The 19562-nt window shown below is 41.6% G+C and overlaps 1 protein-coding gene across 2 annotated transcripts in view; it reads left to right on the top strand.

Moving 5' to 3' along the window:
• The window catches only part of SLC22A16 (solute carrier family 22 member 16), a 162708-nt gene that overhangs the window by 86199 nt on the left and 56947 nt on the right, over positions 1 to 19562 (top strand). For both annotated transcript variants that reach the window (XM_056566324.1, XM_056566323.1), the window contains one exon: positions 18446 to 18922. In XM_056566324.1, the coding sequence (XP_056422299.1) occupies positions 18446 to 18922 (477 nt within the window). The remainder of the gene's footprint in view (positions 1 to 18445; positions 18923 to 19562) is intronic.

Below are 19562 nucleotides of genomic sequence, written 5' to 3'. Positions count from 1 at the left end.
GGTGGCTTCTTTCACTTTTAAAGAGGCCTGTGAAAAATGAAAGAAGAAATCTGGTTGCTATGGGCAACTACACCGGTCTTCCTCTGCACAAGTTTTGATAAATATCCCCCTATATGTATATGCGGCACAGAGGAACGGAACTATAAGAGTATATAAAGTACTAGTCATGTTGTATCTGTTTGCATCAAAACACTGTTTCTTTTTGTGTATATATATTTTTTTTATATCTATCGCTAGCAGCATAACTGGTAAAATAATACTTATTCAACACTAATTCACACTCTATACCAGTGTTCTCCAACCTGCGGACCGCCAGATGTTGCAAAACTACAATTCCCAGCATGCCCGGACAGCCGTTGGCTGTCCGGGCATGCTGGGAGTTGTAGTTTTGCAACGTCTGGCAGGTTGGAGAACACTGCTCTGTACACATGTATCATGTAACAGTGCATGCTGTTCTAAATACAGAAGGCAAGTAACATCTTCACTGCCATATAAATGTGGAACATAGACATTTTTATTTCCAAAATAAGGTTTTCCTGTCAGTGTATATTAATCATAATGTGAGCTCTATAGCCAGATGCAGCTGGGAGTCATATTACTGCAGGCAACATGTAAAACTGGCCAAAGCTGGCAGACTGTCTTTAGTTTGACGGCTGGATGGATGTACCCAGATGCAGACAGCTATGGGCCAAGACTGGTGCAATTCAATACAACAACAGAGATTACCTTGTTGGCGCAAATGACATATCAGTATGTGTTAAAAACAGGCCCAGATTTATGCAAAGGCACAAAATTGGATACCAAGGACTAACAGGAATTCATGACACCAGTCCTTACACCCTATCAAATCTTGTACATTAGTGACTATTTTTTGCAAATAGTTTCCAATGCACACTTTGAAGATATAATATAAGTGGCACCACCATGATTTAACCCCTTAAGGACTCAGCCCATTTTGGCCTTAAGGACTCAGACAATTACATTTTTACGTTTTCATTTTTTCCTCCTCGCCTTCTAAAAATCATAACTCTTTTATATTTTCATCCACAGACTAGTATGAGGGCTTGTTTTTTGCGCGACCAGTTGTCCTTTGTAATGACATCACTCATTATATCATAAAATGTATGGCGCAACCAAAAAACACTATTTTTGTGGGGAAATTAAAACGAAAAACACAATTTAGCTAATTTTGGAAGGTTTTGTTTTCACGCCGTACAATTTATGGTAAAAATGACATGTGTTCTTTATTCTGAGGGTCAATATGATTAAAATGATACCCATTATTACATACTTTTATATTATTGTTGCGCTTAAAAAAAATCACAAACTTTTTAACCAAATTAGTACGTTTATAATCCCTTTATTTTGATGACCTCTAACTTTTTTATTTTTCCGTATAAGTGGCGGTATGGGGGCTCATTTTTTGCGCCATGATCTGTACTTTTTTTTGATACAACATTTGCATATAAAAAACTTTTAATACATTTTTTATAATTTTTTTTAATAAAATGTATTAAAAAAGTAGGAATTTTGGACTTTTTTTAATTTTTTTTCGTTCACGCCGTTCACCGTACGGGATTATTAACATTTTATTTTAATAGTTCGGACATTTACGCACGCGGCGATACCAAATATGTCTATAAAAAATGTTTTTTACGCTTTTTGGGGGTAAAATAGGAAAAAACTGACGTTTAACTTTTTTATTGGGGGAGGGGATTTTTCACTTTTTTTTTACTTTTACTTTTACATTTTTTTACATTTTTTTTTACACTTGAATAGTCCCCATAGGGGACTATTCATAGCAATACCATGATTGCTAATACTGATCTGTTCTATGTATAGGACATAGAACAGATCAGTATTATCGGTCATCTCCTGCTCTGGTCTGCTCGATCACAGACCAGAGCAGGAGACGCCGGGAGCCGCACGGAGGAAGGAGAGGGGACCTCCGTGCGGCGTTATGAATGATCGGATCCCCGCAGCAGCGCTGCGGGCGATCCGATCGTTCATTTAAATGGCGAACTGCGGCAGATGCCGGGATCTGTATTGATCCCGGCACCTGAGGGGTTAATGGCGGACGCCCGCGAGATCGCGGGCGTCGGCCATTGCCGGCGGGTCCCTGGCTGCGATCAGCAGCCGGGATCAGCCGCGCATGACACGGGCATCGCTCTGATGCCCGCGGTTATGCTTAGGACGTAAATGTACGTCCTGGTGCGTTAAGTACCACCTCACCAGGACGTACATTTACGTCCTGCGTCCTTAAGGGGTTAAAGGAGTTATCCATGAAAAAAATCTTTTTTTATATATATCTATTTCAACTGGCTCCAGAAAGTTAAACAGATTTGTAAATGACTTCTATTAAAAAATCTTAATCCTTTCAGTATTTATGAGCTGCTGAGGTTGAGTTGTTCTTTTCTATCTAAGTGCTCTCTGATGACACGTGTCTCGGGAACTGTCCAGAGTAGAAGCAAATCCCCATAGCAAACCTCTTCTACTATGTGCAGTTCCCGAGACAAGCAGAGATGTCAGCAGAGGGCACTGTTGCCAGACATAAAACAACAACTCAACTTCAGCAGCTGATAATTATTGAAAGGATTACATTTTTTTTTTTTTTATAGCAGTAATTTACAAATCTGTTTAACTTTCTGGAGCCAGTTTATATAAAAGTTTTTTCCTGGAACACCCCTTTAAACTTGTTACTGGGCAAGGTAGCAGTGAAGAATTTTGAATATCAGATGCTCTATCTGCAACTTGCACAAAACTACAGAGTACAGCCTGAAGACACAGCTAGGCGTTCCTTTTCTAAAGGCTAAAATTCATTATACCCAATCCTTGTATCTAAATAAACTGGTAGAGGCAGATTGGCATGTTGGTGCCCATCCTGTCACCCAGTACATGGGGCACATACATGCCCTCTTATTCAAGCCCCGGCCTGCAGATATTTTACTCAAAACTATCCAAGTTCTAATTTGAAGCATCAACTATGCACAATAATAAATGCATCAGAAATGGTTCTACTTGTCATATTTAGCATCAGATAGGACACAATTATTGGTACATGGCATTGCTCATCTTTGCCTACATGGTTACAATATCTGGCATGCAGCTGATCTGAGCTTTTGGATTAAAGACTTGATTTTGGAAATTTCGAACCTGAATATTTATCATATTCTATGCAAATTAGTCACAAATCTAATATTAATACATAGTTGGAAGGTCAGCAAGAAAACAAAGCCAATTATATGAAGGTGATATATATGGGAGGTAGATATGGTGTAGAAATTATGGATAACCAAATAAAGAGAAAAGCATTCTGTAAAACTGAGAAACATAAAATGTCAAGTTTTTGATTAAATTGTGTAATATTTTGTCTACACTACTATTCCTCCATGAACAGGATTGAAATATTGGAAGAGAGCATGGGACACCTATCCTAGGGCTTAGGAGGGAGTCGCCACAAAAAAAAAAAAACATCCACACACAAAAAAAGAAAATGTACAAGAAAACTCAGCAACTCATTGTATTTTTGCCCATTTTGCTGGTGAAACTGGTACTGTGAGTGCGTGCAGTGTCTAGTGTATGTAGTGTGTGTAGTATATGTTGTGTGTGTATATAGAGCATGTAGTTTATTCTGTGTAAAATGTATGTAATGCCTGTGTCTGTGTGAATAGAGTATTTTTTTGAATTGTGTACTATATGTAGTGCGTATAGTGTATTCAGTGTTTCTGTAATGTCTGAAGTAAGGCCAGACTGGCTTCTAGGAAGTACCAGCAAATGACAGATGGCAATAAAGTTAGCTGTTGACAAAATCATATCTGCTCATTAATGCTATAGAAACCATAACCACTGTGAACATTGACCAAAGGAGGCCCATGTTAGCTCCCGCTACCTTCCTAAAAGCAACATTGTACATATTGCAAAACTGCACAGAAACTGCAACCAGTTGCACGCAATTTCAATACAGAGTAACAGGGGTAGACTGGGGGTCCCATTTGAGATACCACCCCTGGCCCCACTTCTACCCCTTCCTTATTTCAGCACAAACCCCTCCTCATGCCCCACCCTTACATTTCACATAGTATAAATGTATTTTTAATACTGTTTAATAACAAAATCTTTACAAACAAAACAAGCAATGGAAAAAAGGGTGTATGTGTGGGGGGATAACATTTTTTTTTTTTACTATGGAAAGGGTTCATTTATATTTAGAAACCTTTTTTTTTACACCTATTTAGTCCACCTAGGGGACTTGTGTAGGCAATCGTTTGCCGGCAGGCATCTAAAGGGAAAATAGCCATGACCGGCAATTGTCACACATCGGCTATAAGCGATGGTCCTCACTATGGAAAACAGATGGTGGCCACTAGGCATTGAGCGGGATCGCCTTAGGATGCTGCCTCAAAGCCTCATACACCCTTTCCATCCCCATGACATAAATATTCGTGATGGGCCGGGAAAAGGTTATTAATGTAAGGATCCTGATAGGGTAGCCATCTGATAGGGTAGGAACTCTGAATTATAAATTAAATTCATATATACAGTTTAACTGAGTTCACTGCAGATTAACTTTCTAATTCATTTGATGCATATATTTTTTATGAACCCCACCCCAGCTAATAGAGAAGGATTGTGCAGCCTTTGGGAGATATTATATACACATCCTTATTTACCTTAATGTTTAGTTCAGCTGCCTTAGGCTCATGGGGGCAGGGACAGGGTAGGGAGGATGTTGGCAGGCTGCACTGCTCAGGACACACTGCTGGCAGAATAAGATCTTTCTTCATGCTGTTTGCTATAGTAAAAGGATCCAGCTGCCCCATGCCGCTGTGCAGGAGGCGCATAACATCACACGTTGGCATCGCGTATTACGAAGGCAGCAGCATGACACCGGGCCCCTCCTCTCCCCTGGAAGGGGTTCCTAAATAAAGTCTTGCTTGTGTCCTGTACTGTACACTGTCTGCAGGGCCGATGCAAGGATTTTTGTCTACACAGGCTAAGGTGCATTTTGGTGCCCTGCCCTTTCCCAACTGATGATATGTTGCCGTGTAGTGTGGGTTGGAAGCACCAAGGCAGAATACTTTCCATCTCCTCAGCCTGTGAATATAAGAGAATGGTGGTGTATACAGTGAATGCATCGCCGCTCACCAGGGGAGCATAAAGGAATTTATCACTGGTTAGAGTTTAGAAACATAAAATAATACCTTCAAACCAGGACAATATATTACTACTGCAGTGGCTATTACCATCATACTGTTATTAAATAGAACCACTATACAAAGACCAATATTACCTCTATAAAAAGGATGAATAATTCTACCATACCAATCCCCCAGTGGGTAGGAAGATAATCCACCCCAGTAGGGAGGTAGATATGTATATAGGGCAGGTAGGTAGGTATAAGGTACAGGTAGGAAGGTACTGTATATATAGTGCAGGTAGGTAGGTATATAGGGCAGGTAGGTAGGTGCTGTATATATAGTGCATTTAGATATAAAAGGTAGGTAGGTAGATATTTGGGACAGGCCAGTAGATAGATAGCGCAGGTATGTAGATATATAGGGCAGGTAGGTGGGTATATAGGGATCGCATCGCCACTCATTTTAGTATTTTCCGCTCATTTAGCTTCATGTAGTGGCAGGCAGCAAGCAGGCACAGCAGTGTTATTATTGGCCGCACAGTATCATAGCAGCAGGCCCTTTCCCCAGTCGGGCTCTCGGACCATGTCCAAATTGACAGGATGGTCAGTCCGCCCTTGCGGAGTAAACATATGCAAGATATAGAAAAAATCTATAAAATATATATAAAATTTATTAAAATTCAACATATTTTATTGGTATCGTATAAAAAAAATAACAGTTAAATACTAAGCTGTGGTGGTACTCACTGGTCTCTGCTCCACATTACTACAGCAGTGATGTGCCATACCTGCACCTGAGCACTACTGCAGAATGGGTCCTCCGCCAATCTTTACCTGGCCCTGTCCTTGAAAACAGGTTAATATGTTTACATTATTTTTACATTACATTTTTGTGAAAAACAATATCCAACTACAAGGAATAAGAACTGCTTTATCTGTTCTAATATTTGAAATATACACTCAATGGCCGCTATGTTAGGTGCATCTTGCTAGTACTGGGTTGGACCTCCTTTTGCCTTCATTCTTCGTGGCATACTTTCTATGTGCTAGAAACATTCCTCAGAGATTTTTGTCCATATTGACATGATGGCATCACGCAGTTGTTGCAGATTTTTCGGCTGCACATCCATAATGCAAATCTCCCATCCCACCACATCCCAAATGTTCTCTATTGGATTGAGATCTGTTGACTGTGGAGGCCATTGGAGTGCAGTTAACTCTTTGTCCTGTTCAAAAAAACAGTATGATGATACAGTATGAGCTTTGTGGCATGGTACATTATCCTGCTGGAAGTAGCCATCAGAAGATAGGTGAACTGTGGTCATACAGGGATGGATATTTTCAGCAGCAATACTAAAGTAGGCTGTTGCATTTAAGGGGGCCCAAAATGTGCCAATAAAAATGTCCCCAACACTATTTCACCACCACCTCTAACCTGAATAGTTGATACAAGGCAGAATTAATCCATGCTTTCATGGTGTCTACACCAGATTCTGACCCTATCATCTGAATGTCTCAGCTGGAGACTTATCAGGCGGGGCAATGTTATGTTCAATTTTTGTGAGCCTGAGCAAATTGTTGCCTAAGTTTCCTGTTCTTAGCTGACAGGAGTAGCCCCCGGTATGGCCTTCGGCTGCTGTTGCCCATCTGCTTCAAGGTTCAATTTGTTTCAAGGTTCAATTGCATTTAGGCATTCAGAGATGTATTCTGCATACCTTGGTTATTTGATGGGGTTTTTAACTTATGGATCCATGGGGCTGATGTAAAGCAAATATCTAAGTGTTGTTAAAAGCCGCTCAGACGAGATAGCCGTCCCCATAACACATTTTCAGAGAGTAAAAGCAGAAAAAAAGAAAATAATATGCACCAGTAAATTATTTTTTTTCTGTGTAGTTAAGTAGAAACAAATAAAGTGATAAAATAATAAGTAACAAATGTTATCTTTTACCCAAAATATTGCATCATTTCTCCTACAGTAGTTATGGATGAGACCCAAGTTAAGCAACATGATGAGTTCTTTAGAAATCTATGAAGTAATGTATTATTTCATCTACACACTAATATTTGCGTAAAAGCTAATTCAAGAAAATCAGCAATATAAGCTAGGACTTGGTAAGGTGTATAACTCCTTATGTTAATGTTTGGGGATTTCTCTTTTTTGTGTGCAACCATTTGTGCCCTTTCTGCCCTTTTTATACATATATTTTATTGTGCCAATAAGCTATTTTATAGTGGATTGGAGTGAGTGAGTGGGGAGAGGGTAATAAATAGCTTTATTGCTCATGATGGACCACTATCAGAAATTTTGGGATCCAGACCACTAAACAATCTGGTTAAGGGGAAAGGGGCAAAGCCTGCAGCCAGGGGCTCAGTCTTTGCTTAATTTTACCTGGGCCCCTGACAGCAGTACTATAGCTTCTGAATTAAGGACAGTTACAGAGGCACATCTATTTAGGGTTGTCATATCATCGTATATCAAGTGTACCCTATTGATAGGAGGTTAGATTTATTGTGGTACTTTTTGTGATGTGTTGTTCTGGCATTATAGACTGGAGTCTGTGCTTTTAATCCACCATTCATACTTGTAGTGGCACAGCTGTCCTGTCGGGCGGACTCTATTGCCGTGTCCCTTGGAGAGACACCGTCCGGTAACGTCAGGCATGTATCAAGAAGATGCTGACTGACATGAAAGAAGCGGACGTGATACAAGAAAATCAGAGTCCCCGGGCGGCGCCACTTGTCCTAGTCAAGAAACAAGACAGAACCATCCGCTTCTGTGTCAACTACAGGAAACTGAACAATGTCACACATAAAGACGCTTATCCTTTGCCAAGGATTGAGGAGTTGCTTACGGCCCTCGGGTCTGCTGCTTATTTCTTCACTAGTGTTGAGCGGCATAGGCCATATTCGAATTCGCGAATATATGGACGAATATTCGTCATATATTCGCGAATATTCGCATATTCGTTATATTCTCGTTTTATTTTCGCATATGCGAACATTTGCGTATGCGAAAATTAACATATGTGAATATTAGTACATACAAAATTAACATACGTGAAAATTCGCGCGCCAGTCTCACACAGTAGTATTACAGCCTTCTTTACACCACACAAGCTGGAAGCAGAGAGGGGTGATCACTGTGATGTGTACTGTGAAGAAAAAAAAAAAAAAAAAAAACGAATATTCGTAATTACGAATATATAGCGCTATATTCGCGAAATTCGCGAATATGCGATATTCGCGAATAATATTCGAATTGCGAATATTCGCGAGCAACACTATTCTTCACCCTGGATTTGACCAGCAAGTGCCCATGGCCACGGAAGACCGGGAGAAGACCACCTTTGTGACACCCATGAGGTTGTTCAAGTTTAAAAGTATGCCATTTGGCTATGTAATGCCCCTGCCATGTTCCAGCGTCTGATGGAAAGGTGCCTGGGCCATCTGAATTTCCAAAGTGTCTTATTGTACCTGGACGATGTCATTGTGTATTCCAAGTCTTACCAGGAACACGTCAGTAATCTGTCAGACATCTTTCAAGTCCTGATCAAGCATAAGTTTAAGATCAAACCATCAGAGTGTCACTTGCTCAAACCTCAAGTCCATTACCTGGGCCACGTTGTCAGTGCAGAGGGAGTTCAGCCAAATCCTGAAAAGGTGATGCTGTCAAGAACTGGCCTACCCCGCACACAGTACAGGATGTCAGGAGCTTCCTGGGATTCCCCGGTTATTACCGTCGTTTCATCCTACACTTCACCCAAATTGCAGAACCCCTCACAGCTATCCTAAGGGGTACGGCGAAGGAGAATTACTATTAAAAACTAACTATTTAATGGGCCAAAGAGCAATAGTCAGCATTCCAAGCTGTTAAATGCCTGCTGACAGAACCACCCATCTTGGTATATCCAGACTACAGTCAGCCGTTCAGGCTATATACTGATGCCAGTTTTGAAGGTCTGGGAACTGTCCTGTCCCAAGTTCAAGATGGACAAGAGAGAGTGATTGCCTACGCCAGTCGTAACCTGCGGGGCGCAGAGAAGAATGATGCCAATTACAGTTCATTCAAATTGGAACTTCTCGCCCTGGTGTGGGCCGTGACAGAAAAATTCAAAGATTACTTGGCTGCCACCCCATTTACTGTCTACACGGATAATACCCCGTTGGCCCACCTGAACACTGCCAAGTTGGGTGCCCCTGAACAGCGATGGGCTTCAAGATGAGCTAATTACAGTTTCACCATCAAGTACAGAAGCAGCAAGAACGTCAATTCCGATGTACTGTCTCGGATGACCCCCGGCGAAGAATCACCTGTCGAAGACGTGTCGGGAAAAATGGAGATGCCCCCATTTTATCAACAGTTTGTGAACCAGAATGTTGTGACCACCCTCATGGATGGTGAACCCAGGTCCGAAAAGGATAAAGACGACCTGTACACCTGGAAGACTCTCCAAGATGAAAGTCAAGTTATGGGGGGATCTGTTGGACTACCTTCTGGCGAAAAAGGTACAAACCCATCTATGCCAGGCCCATTGTGACTATGAGTTGAAACGTCTTTGGAGACAGAGGAAGCCACTGTTTGTGCACAAATGACTGTTATACCGAAATTCTTTGGATCCGGTCTCTGGTGATTGACTTTATCAGATTCTGGTTCCCCGAAGAGGTGCGATGATGGTCTTCAATGCATATCAAGATCAGACGGGAGACTTTGGAGTCCACAAGACCGAAGCCACTGTCAGGTGAAGATTCTACTGGATTGGAATGCGGAGTGACATTGAGAAAGGGTGCAGTGAATGTTTTGTCTGTAACGTCACCAAGAATGTGCGCAAGGACGCAAGAGCACCCCTCTACTCCATCCAGAGTGACAGACCTAACCAGTTGGGCGAGCTAGACCACGTGAAATTGTCTCCTACCCGGTCCAGGTATACCTATGCTCTCACCATGGGGTTGTCATTGTTCCTGTCAAAGATCTTACAGCCAAGACAGCGGCCCAGAGGTTCTACTCTAAATGGGTGCAAACCCTTGGAGGTCCTGAGTCTGTCCTAACTGACCGTGGAATGGCTTTGAGGCCCAACTCTTTCAAGAACTATGTCAATTCCATGACTGCAAGAAACTCCGTACCACCGCCAATCACCCTTTGGGGAATGGGCTCTGTGAGCGCATCAACCAAGTCTTCATTCACATGCTGTGAGCAGCCTCTGTTTCAAGACAAGAATAATGGCCCTGGTTACTGCCAGAGTTGCTGGAAATTTACAACAATACAGTGCACTGCTCAACCGGATACACCCCCCTTCTACTTGATGATGGGACGACATGGGCAACTGCACAATCCAGTTGCAAGCCCCGATCAACAATTCTTCTCAAGCATCCCTTGAGTGGGTTTCTGATCATCAAAGGAAGATTCAAGAGGCCAAAGAGATTGTCAGTAAGAAGATGGGCGAGGCCCAACAAAGGCAACAAGATGATTACAACCACCACGCCTCAGCCATACCACTCCAGGTGGGTGACAAAGTCTGTCTACAGATGTTCCCGAGAATGGACAAATTGGACTCCATCTGGGAAATAGAGTCCTACACGGTGACAGCTATACCCTATCCCGATGTGTACGAAGTTCAGAAGCCTGGGTATGAGCCACAAGTTGTCCACCGAAATCATATCAAGATCTGCCTAAAGGAAGATCTACAAGTACTTCCTCCACCGGCTCCTCCAGATGTCAGACCTGTGAGAGAATATGTTCCTGGCAAAGGGTTCCATCCATCCATCCATGGATCTCCCTATGTTTTCTCTCAGTCAGCCAGCATTCATCAGGACTGGTCCAGCCAGCATTAGTCCACATGCCAGTTCCTGCTCTATCACCGTTGGCTACAGCTTATATACCTGTTTCCAGAGTGCTAGCAATAGCTCCGACTTCTCCAGTTCAAGTACCAGCGGTCCTGATTCCAGCAACTCCTGAACAAGTTCCAGCTCCCGTGATTGCTGAGGAAGAACCTGCTGAAATTTCAGAAGTTCCGTCAGTTCCAGATTCTCCAGAGGTGGTGTTGCACAGATCCCAAAGGTCCACACAAGGGGAAATACCAGTAAGGTACAGAGAGTTAAAGTACCTTTTGTGTATAAAAGTTTTCAGTCTATAGTATACTTATGTCTAGTCAGTATTAGTGCTTGGCGGTATACCAGTTAATACCGAATACCAAAATTTTTTCCCCGAACGATATGAATTTTTCCTATACCGCAATACCGGTTGGGCTCCTCCCACTGGAATTAATGAATTATCAGGGAACTAATCATATGTGACCCATGGGCGCTGTTCCACTTCTCCTCTCCCCCCCCCCCCCCAATAAATTATCAACCCAGCGCTGCGCTGTCCCCCACATCGGGGGACTAATCATATGTGACCTGCGAGTGCTGCTTCTAAATAATTATCAGTCGGTGCGCTGTACTGTACTATACAGTGCCTGGGCTTCAGAAATAAACAAAATAAACTTTAACTCCTCTTCCTACATTACCCCGGTACCATCCTCACGGTCCCTCCACTTCTCTTACTGCTTCCTGGGGATGAGAACGTCACAGAGCTGTCAGCCTATCACCGGCCGCAGCAATGTCCCGCCTCGGCCGGTGATAGGCTGAGCGAACTGTCATGTAAGGAGCCGGCCGGCGCTCAGTGCACTCAGCCTATCACCAGCTGAGGCGGGACATCGCTGCAGCCGGTGATAGGCTGACGGCTCTGTGACATTCCCATCCCCAGGAAGCAGCATGAGGCTTGCATCGCTGGACCATGAGGCCAGTAACGGGGGAACATAGGAAGGTGAGTTAAAGTTTATTTTGTTTATTTTTTCAGCCTGGGCACAGGATAGTACGGTACAGCGCAGCGGCTGATAATTATTGGGGGGTGGGGGGGGAGGAGAGAACCAGCACTCGCGGGTCACATATGATTGGGGGACAGCACAGCGCTGGGCTGATAAATCGGGGGGGGGGGAGGGAGAGGAGAGAAGCAGCGCCCATGGGTCACATACCTGGGGGGTAAATACCGTTAAATACTGTGGAACTGCCATAATTTACAAATATACCATGATACACATTTTTGGCCATACCGCCCAGCTCTAGTCAGTATAGAATAATTGCTTCTAACTCATTTTGTGTCAGTAAAGTACATAGCCTCTATTATGTATCTAATATAGTCAAATGTCTAGTCAGTACCGTAGCTAACTGGTCTATATAAATTCAGTCCATATCAGTTAACAAATGTCTAATGTCTATTGCTTCCTGTCCATCGTGTACAGGGTGCTCTTGTGGCCAGAAAGTTCTCCTGGAGGTGTAAGTATCACGTACAGTGACAGAGCTACTATGTACATAGGTAACATTCTCATGTGTTGTCAGAAAATGTGTATTTACTATTCTAATGTTTTGGGGAGCAGTAGCTAAAAGCCAAAGGGCCCTATTAGCACAGGCATCCAGGTAGGAGGCCTCAGGCAGCCCAATCCGAACTCATCTTTATCTCATATGTTTTCATCTCATGTGTCCCAGTTGTCACATCCTTAAAAAAAAAAAAAATGGAGCATGTAAGGACGTTAAATGTAATGCCACATGGACTCTTCCCCAGTTCATCAGCCCTGTGAAGGACATTGGCTCAATGCCCCGGGAAATGTCTCTATTGTTGTCCTGTCAGGCGGACTCTATTGCGGTGTCCCCTGAGTCCCTCCTTACCCTATGCAATGTAAATGGTTAATTGTATCTAATATTATCTATTGTAATATATATTCTGTTATGTGCCTTAAAATACTGTTGCCATGTGTTATAACCAAGGAAGGTACCAGTGATCACGTGACTTATAGGGTGACCTATGGGACCCCTCCAGAGGCTCCCCCATATAAACCCTGGGAGGAGCTAGCTAGCTCTCTTGGAGTTCAGTTCTATGCATGCTGAGGAACAGTAAGGTCAAGTCCTGAGAGAGTGTCTAGTGTCCTGTGTAGGCCTAAAGCCTACCACACAGCCACGCTTCCAGAAATCCACTACCCAAACAGGTGAACGACAAAACCTGGTAAGCTACATACGGGTTGAAGTCAGTCTAGTCACGTCAGTCAAGATCAGTCTGTATACAGTCAGCATGGGCCTGCAGCAAATTGTCCAAATACACAAATCCACTACAGGTCCCAGCGAGCCTTAAGGTCTTTGAAGTCACTGGTTACCTTCTTGGGCCTAACTGAGCTGTCAAGACTATTACACATGTCTACCTCAGTAAAGCTGCTGTTGTTCCGTAACTTGGCGTATGAGTCATTATTTGCTCCGTGCCTAGCCCAGGATCCAGCAGTATACCTTTGGGTGGTGCAGAGGTTAAACTATGCCCTGGCATCGCAAATACAAGGGGTTAATGCCATCTGTCCCTAGGGTAAGAACATCTGCCCTCATCACACTCTCACCACAAACTCATCTCGCTGTTGATTTATTTACATTTCAGATGGGAGGATAAAAGTTATATTTTAGTTTGTAACACGTAAAACAGAAGGCATTATTAACCCTTTGGGTTATTTGTTGTATACCTGACAGCATTACTGCCCTGACCTCATATATGTGTAAACTCCTCGTCATTGAGTGATGTGCACAGGATGTGGCTTCTCACAGCACCTGTGGGCATAATACTGTATTTAGCAGCTGCTTGAACCCACCCTATACTAAGGGGCTTGGTAGTTCATGGCACCATGGGTTTATAGCCAGGTCTTGTGACTGTCTGGAGCCTTGGGGGGGGGGGGGGGGGAGGGAGTGACCACATGCCTAGCAGTGTGCAATAGCTTTGTGTTTCTTCTAGGAGGTGGCAACCAAGGTTACATAGAGGCAGAAGAGGCAAGAATGTGTTGTGAGTGACTGCTAAATGCTGAGTGAGATGAGTGGTTCTGCTGATGACTCTCAAGTAGCATGGGACATGTGGGTCACACTGAAGGCTAGTGACTCTCCACTGAGATTGGAGAGAGACAGCTGCCTGTGCTATGCTGTGAGAATTACCAGAAGGAAGAGGCGCAGGGTGAAGCTCCCGTCACCATGACATGTCTGAGCTGAGAGCATTGTGGTGGAGTTGACTGCCTGTGGGAGACATACCTAGTGAAGACGATTTATCAAGCTTTGTAGTAGATTTTTTTTCGCGTAAAAAAATTGCACGTACTTGCGCGCGTGCGACTTATTGATTTTTGCTTATTCCAAAGCACATTTCTGAAATCTTTTTTTTTTACTTTGCAGTGGTCATGTAGTTATCAAATGCGATTTCTGAAGAAAAAAAGTTGCATCTCCATTTAAAAGTCACATGTATTCCAGGTCCAACCTGGCTTACAGAAAGTGCATACGTCAGCAGAAAATGACATTAACACCCACTTTAACAACTGTTCTTGTTCTGCATCATAAAACAAAGCTACTATATTAATGTTAATGTTAATTATAGAAATAATTTATTTTATTACTAATAACTCTTAATTTTAATGACAGAAACACTTGAAAGCTGGGTTTACACATAGAATTTGCTCATTTTTAGCTAAAACCAGAAGTGGAACGAACACAGAGGAAAACTATAATGGAAAGATTAGCACATTTTCTGTGGTTTGGATCCACTCTTGGTTTCGGATAGAACCATTGAGAAAAATACTGGCCACCACACTGGTTGCAGGCAACTAATGCACACTTTCCAGCACCTATAGTTTGCCTTCATGTTGCTCGAGTCTAAGTGCACAAGTAACGCATACATTAGAAAAGTTTAGTGCTGCATTTACATGAGACTATGGACAAAGGAAACTGTTGCTGGAATCCAGCTATTGATATAGCCACACCACAAGTTAAGCCGCATTTTACATGGCAGTTTGTAATGTTCTGGACAAATCTTGGAAACTCGCTTTGGTTAACAAAAAGACATTGCTGCTCTTTTCTGTGCATATGTAGGGTCCATATGTAAGGTGTGTGTGGTATGGCAACTCACTTCCATTGAACTGAATGTAGCTGAGTTGTAATACCACACACAACCTAAGGACAGATGTGGCGCTGTTTTTTTTGGGGGGGACAGCTATTCTTTTCTATTTCTGAATAACCCCTTTCACATAAACTCTTGTGAATATTGGCAAATGCTAAGCTGGCAATAATACTGAAATACTGAACATGATCTCCTGGGTTGTTTGTTTAGGAATTACTGGTAGTTAATGCGGGAAGTGCTCATGCCTAGTTAATGTTGATGAAATGCCCTCCACCTTCTATTTATTCCTTATTTATGGCCTCTATATAGAAGGAAGAATTCTTTCAGCAATGCTACATTAGAGCTTTGGCCTCTTATGCTAACAGGAAGTCCTATAAAATTGGAATTATGATGTATTTACAAATTATGTAATAAGAATTGTAAAAGTGTGCAGACCTTGCACAGGGTATAAAATGATAGTTGGGATAATCGTGCAATAAAAAATAATTACAAAAGTAATAACTACCCTTTGTACTTTTTAAAGTACAGATATTTGGAAAATATTAACCAATATAATTGAAGGCTTGCACAATGGAGATATGGCAGAATGTTTTTAGACAGGAATAAACAACATCTTGGCAAAGACTTACAGTTTGTAAAGTGACTATGTATAATGCTTGGAAACCAAAGGATCAGGAATTTTGGATTTTTAACATGCCTCATAGTTAATTCTCATAGGGGGATGTCACCACCATCAGTGCCTGGCATCGGTTTATTCCCCTCTCCCTATTAAGAACACATGCACACTTGGCCTCTGCCTTAGTAGCAAACTAAGCCTATAAATAAATTCCAAAAACCAAACTGTTTATTCTTTCATGGTACGATGTCCACAGATGCTTGGTGTACTATGACACAATATAAAGTTCTAGCGATTCTAACCCTCATGAATTGGGGTTTTGTCCATATTATATTTTGGCTTTAATGTTTATAGTGGTGCACTAAAAAGAAAAGCAGTTGCTTTATAGATAAGCCCCATATAGAATCATGTGAGGTAAGGAAAAATATAACTCTAGGAGTAATTTTAAAAATACATATAAAAGGCATTGAGGAGGAAAATGGAAGGGGTCCAGCTCCTGGGTGGGTAATCCAATAAAACTTAACCTTTAATGGCAACTTTGCCATTAAAGGTTAAGTTTTATTGGATTACCCACCCAGGAGCTGGACCCCTTCCATTTTCCTCCTCTCAGTCTCACGGGGAGTGGCGGCTCCCTGCGTCCGTGCTCCGGGACTATTGCCTGATGCTTGACACATATGGATTTGGTGAGCTGATCTACCCCTTTTTGTTTCTCATATAAAAGGCATTGCTTGAGAAAAACAGGGACACACTTTTTTATTTTTCTACAGCCGTGTAGCTGTTTTGCCTGTTGCCAAGGCAAAACAAAAAGTTGCCTCGCTGCCAAGTAGACAGTTTGTTTCAATCCTCCACATCCTCTGGACTGAGATGTGATTTCAGGGAGTGAATGTGGGAAATGCTCGTGCCCATTTAATGTTGATGAATTGTTTTCTCTTTTCTTTTTCTTCTTGCTGGTTTCTTTTAGAAACGTAGTCTTAAAGCAGTGCTACATGCATGCATTGGCCTCACATGCTTAAATAAAAGTCTTATTATAACTGAAGGCTGTAAAAAACAGATTGTGTAATAAGAAATCTGAGATGTCTAACCTGATAAAGCCCCTGAGAAGGCGATACTTGAGAAGCAGGCCATGGCAAAAATGGAAGTGGTCTTCTGTTTAGTACATTCCTGTTGGCAGGAAAACAGGAGTGTAAATAAGCCCTCAGTTAGACAGGACTAGTCATCATTATTCCAAGCATGCATTTATTTCAATAGTTCTCTCCATTAGCTCCCTGCACAACAAAAGCTCAGGTAAGCCCAGCCCACGAACCCTTTATCGCCACCACTCTCAGCCCACTTTCATCTGCGTACACCGTTTGAGTGACAGCTACTAGAAAAAGAGGAAATGGGCTGGACTTACCTGGGCTCTTTGTGAAACACCCCCTGGGCACGTCACCCTTATTTGCATAAAACTAAAAGGCTTATTTCTAACCGATGGAGAGGACCATTGACCTATGGAAAGGTATTCCTGATGACTAGCCTAGCCCTATCTAGCCATTGGCTTATTTACAGCCCTGTTTTTCTCTGCTGACAGGTCCATTTTAACCCCTTAAGGATAATGGACATAAATGTACATCCTTGTGCCCTGGTACTTAACGCACCCTAGTGTATATTTACATCCTGTACATGAAGCGACCACAGAAGCTGCAATCGCGTCATGTATGGTGTGTCCTGTAGCATCCAGGAACCCAGCAGTAATGGCGGACATCAGCAATCACAATGCCCACTATTAACCCTTCTGATTTTGTGATCATTACTGATCAAGGCATCTGAGGTATAACTGGGGCTTAGTCAGACTCATTGGACTATATGCTGCATTATAGTGGGGGTCTGATGAGTCAAGATGATGACCCCCTCACTTGTCTCCTGCCGCTCTGCTGCTCTCTTCTCTGGTCTTCCTTCTGGCACACCAAAGAAATAGATTGCAGATAGTACTAGTAAGTGCTTTGCCTATGCATAGCACTGAGCTGTATTATCAATCCAGTGATTGCTATAAATATGGAAACATACAAAATGTAAAGATTGTAAAAAAAAAAAAAACCTAATAAAACTAAAAAAACTCTCCCTTTTCCCATTTTACCAAAAAAGTATAAATAAAATAAACATATTTGATATAACCGCATACGTAAATGTCCAAACTATTAAAATTTTATACCTGTGATCCCGTACACTGTAAACGTATAAAAAAAATGCTGCTTTTCTGTTACTTCACATCCCAGAAAGAATTAAAATAAAAAATGATCAAGAATCATATGTATGCAAGAGTGGCACTAATGAAAACTACAGATCATGGCGCAAAAAAGGATGCCTGTGTATATATAAAAAAAAATAAGAATGTTATAGGAGTCACAATAGGCCAGTTTTAAACATGCTATTTTTGTCAAAAGTTTGAATACAACTTATTTTTTTATTTTAAAGCCAGTCTGGGACATAAAAGAACCATTTTTTTTTATTCTAGACATCCCTTTTAATGGCAGAAGGATGAGAGTCAGACCACTCTGACAACCAATCCCTAACATATTTGTACCTTTTATTCTCTATATATTGGAAAGAAATTGAACATGCACAGTCTCCTCTCCTGTTGGGAATAATGACCAAGCTCCCCCATTTCCAGGATCTGCAGAGGTCCCAGTGGTACATGTTATGGTCATAATATACTCATTATAGTTAAACATTTTTGTGCATAGATTAATGTTATGTCTTGTTCTTTCTACAGATTCCAAGCATTTGTGTACTTTACATCTGCCTTTCAAGCTATTTCTTGCGGCATCCACTATTTGGCATCTGTGTTCATTGCTGTTACTCCAAAGTATATATGCAGACCTCCGGGAAATGTAAGCCTGGTATTGCTCCATAATAAAACTTTCTCTCAAATTAATGAAGTTTGGCACCTATTGACATCAGCAGAAGATCCCCTTGTTGTACAGGAGAAAAACGGGGACATTTGGGAGCTACATCGTTGCAATCGGTTTAAACGTGAAGAATCTTTACCTCCAACATATTTATATGATGGGAATAAGACATTATTTTCTTGCTCTGATGGATATCAATATGATCATACTCATTTGGAAAGCAGCATAGTAACAGATTGGGATCTGGTGTGTGACCAAGAATGGCTTGCTAAAATGACTCAACCAACATTCATGCTTGGAGTACTCATTGGTGCAGTAGCTTTTGGTGATATCGCAGACAGGTAATATATTTATTTATGATCATAGTTGTTTCAAAAATCTTTGCAAAAAGTCAATAGTATAAGTGAATATGAGAAACTTTGTAAAGTATTTTATTAGTGAGAAATGCTTTAACCCCTTAAGGACCAAGCCCATAAGGTGAACTTAAGGACAAGAGTGTTTTTTTTTTTGCAAATCTGACCACTGTGACTTAAAGCATTAATAACGCAGGTATGCTTTCACTTTTCATTCTGATTCCGAGATAGTTTTTAGTTACATATTCTACTTTAACACAGTGGTAAATTTTCGGCATTACTTGCATCCTTTCTTGGTGAAAAATCCCAAAATTTTATGAAAAATTTGAAAATTTAGCATTTTTTTAAACTTTGAAACACTCTGCTTATAAGAAATGGACATACAAAAATAAATTATATATTGATTCACATATACAATATGTCTACTTTATGTTCGCATCATAAAGTTGACATGTTTTTACTTTTGGAAGACATCAGAGGGCTTCAAAGTTTAGCATCAATTTTCCCAAAATCGAAAATTTTCAGGGACCAGTTCAGTTTTGAAGTGGATTTCAGGGGTCTTCATATTAGAAATACACCATTAATGACCCGATTATAAAAACTGCACCCCCCCCCCCAAGTATTCAAA

The sequence above is a fragment of the Hyla sarda genome, chromosome 3 (assembly GCF_029499605.1).
Source record: "Hyla sarda isolate aHylSar1 chromosome 3, aHylSar1.hap1, whole genome shotgun sequence".
Classification (NCBI taxonomy): Eukaryota; Metazoa; Chordata; class Amphibia; order Anura; family Hylidae; genus Hyla; species Hyla sarda.
The sequence above is the reverse complement of the archived record's forward strand: the minus strand, read 5'-3'. Positions and strand labels throughout refer to the sequence as shown.